Raw genomic sequence first — 3,352 nt, forward strand, 5'->3', positions numbered from 1 at the left:
ACCGACACTCGTACGTAAGTTAAATTAATTAAAATAAGTAATAATTAAACCTAAACTAAACTACACACTACTACTACAGAAGAATAGTAATAATATATATATATATATATATATATATACACACACACACACACACACACACACACACATTCTGTTTAGTGTTTTCTTTTTATACAAAAAGAACTAACTAGATAATCAATACTAAATGAAACATATACTTGTGGTTTATTATATGGCTCATATAAATTACCAGTTTATCAGAAAATGTTCCTTCTGCTAAATCATATTTAGTTTATTGGGCTTCGAGTACTCAGAAATACCAAAATAAGAAATGTATATTTAACAATAAACGTACCAACATAGAAAATGTAATCATAGACATCCTTCAGGGTTTCTACAGAACCATCTACTTTCTCTGATGTTGCCTCATCATCTGTATGGGAAACCCACTTAGAGTAATTGTTGTCGAAGATCGGGTTTCTTATCTTGAAAAACAATATATATATATGAAATAAATTCTAAGAAAAAGCTCTAATGCACAATTTTGAACATATGTTTTCATGAAACGTATCTATGCCAACATATTTTTCTGGTTGCAGACACAGGGACTTGTAATAATATATTGCATGTATCACTCATTTTAAGCCTCAAACTGTCAGAAACATTAACTAAAGTATGTGAAGTATGGCAGTGAAGTGCCAATAATGCTTTAAAGGAATCTCATTTGGTACAAACAAAATTCCTTGTGAAAAGTTATTTCAATTGAATATCTTTGAAACAAATATTTCTTTCCGATTCCTAGCTAAAATCTATTTGTGATTATATTATGGAATTAAAAACTGAGATTTGTGGCATTTTGTAAACATAACCAGAATTAATATTAAACTTTAGGTCTATCAAAGTCACTGAATAAACTCTTAATCTGAGAGAAATAGAATTTGATGTTTTTCCAAGCTGGTTTCAATGACCTGATTTAAGAAGGACAACTAAAATCATAACTGATTCACAGATTACTTTAATGTGTCCAAAATTTAGGACAAATTAGAGGGTGGATAGTTCTTAACTCAAAGAAATGAGGTGTAGTCACAAGTAGAAGTTACCCAAGTCAATGTCCAGAGAACAACAAATTAAAGGATTGACTGTTCTCAACTGTAAGAAAACCAGTGTTGTCACAAGCACAAGTTACCCAGCATACCTCTGGTAAACTGAAACAGTTTCAAGAATCAGAGTAAACAACTAATGTTCTGTAAAACAAAAGTTATATCAATATTTTCTGCCCTGTGGGTTGCTGACCAAAAATGTCTTAGGTTTTATTACGTTTCACTTTTATAGTATAACCTAACTATCTCTTACCTTCTTGAGGATTGGAGGTATAGGTGTTTCAAAGATGTCTTTCCATTCTACTTTACTATGAAGGGTATAAAAAAATCATTTTCATAATTCATTTGTATCTTTTAGCTTTTAAGAATAAGGCTAAGAGTTCAGACTAGTACACTCACACTAACTAAAAGTTACAGCAGTACCTTAGTTGCACTAGCCATAAATCAAATGGCTAGCACAATTAAGCTACTGCTGTAAATTTAATTTAATTTTGGGATTAAATTAATATGTTCTTGTTCAAAAGAAATACCAACTAGTTTACAATTTTTAAACTTTTTTTAAATAATACACGTTTGATTTTATGAAGTTAATAATACACTTTTCCAAGTTCCTTTTTTTACTGAACAAAAGAAAAAAATTACTAAGAACTTTACCCCAAAACAAAAATGTCTATACAAATTTTAAAAATGTACTATACATGAAAAAAAGAAAAATGTTAATTCACTTAGTCATAGGTTTCCCTAAATCTATCGAGGTTATAAAAACTTAAGTAAGATATACTTAACTCACCTTGGCTTAGGCTTTCCAGATTCTGTTGATGCTATGAAAGCTTGTAGGAAAGGGTCTAGATGCTGTCCTTTCTGGAAATAAAAAAAATAAACTAAGTATAACACATATAGTTTGAAAAGGTTCATAAATTATCCTAATCAAAACAATAATACTTTGAAATTCTCATTTAACAAGAAAACATTAAAATGTTGAATAGATAAAATATCATAACAAGCTTTATTAAGGTTCCTCTCTAGACTAGGGATTTAATATTATGTAAAGGACGAAGTCATTTATGGACCCAAAATTAACTGTGTACCTTTCACTGATTTTAGAATAGGGCTTAAATAGTTTAAAAGTTCACAAGTTTATTCTCTGGAATCAAAAATGGTAAAATCATCATCAACATATGTACCTTGTAGATCCTCTTATTTACAAAAGGTATGGTAACAATACTTTCAGTCTTTTCATTGTTTAATTTTTCCAAATGTCTGCCATTTTGGATTTATGATGTCATAAACATTACCTTATCCTTTAATAAGAATCATTTCTCAGATTGGATAGTGTATGAATACTTTTCATTGAAACATTATTGTTTTGTTCTGATCCAAAGAAATAAAATAAATGACATCCATACTTTTTATGAGTTGACTTACCTGAGAAAAATCAGTTAAAAAGTTGAATAAAATGGACGGTCATGTGATGTATTAAAACGTTAAATAAAATGATTAAACATTAGTGTTGACTAAAGATAATTTCCTAAAGTAATCATAAGAGATCATCTGATGTAATAAAATTAATTTGAAAAAACTAAATATGGGCCTGGTACTTTTTTTATGAGTACAAATACTATTACTTCTCCAAATCATATTGACTGAAGGGATAATGCTTGATCAATTAAGCTGCAATTTCTACTATCTTAGGAAGACAATATAAAGACTTGTTAACTGTTTAGGATGTATGCATGAATGGCAAATAATGAGATAGAGCACATGATCTCTTCATGATTGCTCACTGTGGAATTTTCTTATGTAGTATGTCAATTTATACATTTCCAAGGCTGGAATATTTCATTTTATATTGCACAATCTTACAGTTTTATGTTAATGAGGTAGTAGTTTTATTACTTTAATATAGATCTATTTTGAACAGTAATATAATACCGTTATCTATTAGTAATGATCATAACCTATTTTTTAAAAGGGAATTTTTAAATACTCTATACAGTGCATAACATAAGAAGTAAACCACAGATCCAATGTGTGCACAAGCACCTACTGAACTTGTACAATACCAGCTCTTGATTACTTTTGATGAATCTGTTCTTGCAGAGGAATCAGAAGGAACAAAAGTGGAATGAGTGTCAGTTGTGTTTTTGTGGTACAGATGTAGAAGGTGATTCTTGTAGAAACAGTTAATCCAACATTAGTATCAACCTATTACTGGGAGAAAGTGCTATATATATATATACACTGAGTGGTCA

The 3,352-nt window shown here is 29.4% G+C and overlaps 1 protein-coding gene across 1 annotated transcript in view; it reads right to left on the bottom strand.

Moving 5' to 3' along the window:
- Positions 1-3,352, bottom strand: part of LOC106461108 (sorting nexin-14-like) — a 114,171-nt gene that overhangs the window by 14,703 nt on the left and 96,116 nt on the right. The window contains exons 23-25 of the mRNA XM_022387987.1: positions 1,891-1,961; positions 1,354-1,408; positions 356-485 (exon numbers count right to left, since the gene is read on the bottom strand). Coding sequence (XP_022243695.1) covers positions 356-485; positions 1,354-1,408; positions 1,891-1,961 — 256 coding nt within the window. The remainder of the gene's footprint in view (positions 1-355; positions 486-1,353; positions 1,409-1,890; positions 1,962-3,352) is intronic.

Source organism: Limulus polyphemus, unplaced genomic scaffold, assembly GCF_000517525.1.
Source record: "Limulus polyphemus unplaced genomic scaffold, Limulus_polyphemus-2.1.2 Scaffold899, whole genome shotgun sequence".
Lineage (NCBI taxonomy): Eukaryota > Metazoa > Arthropoda > Merostomata > Xiphosura > Limulidae > Limulus > Limulus polyphemus.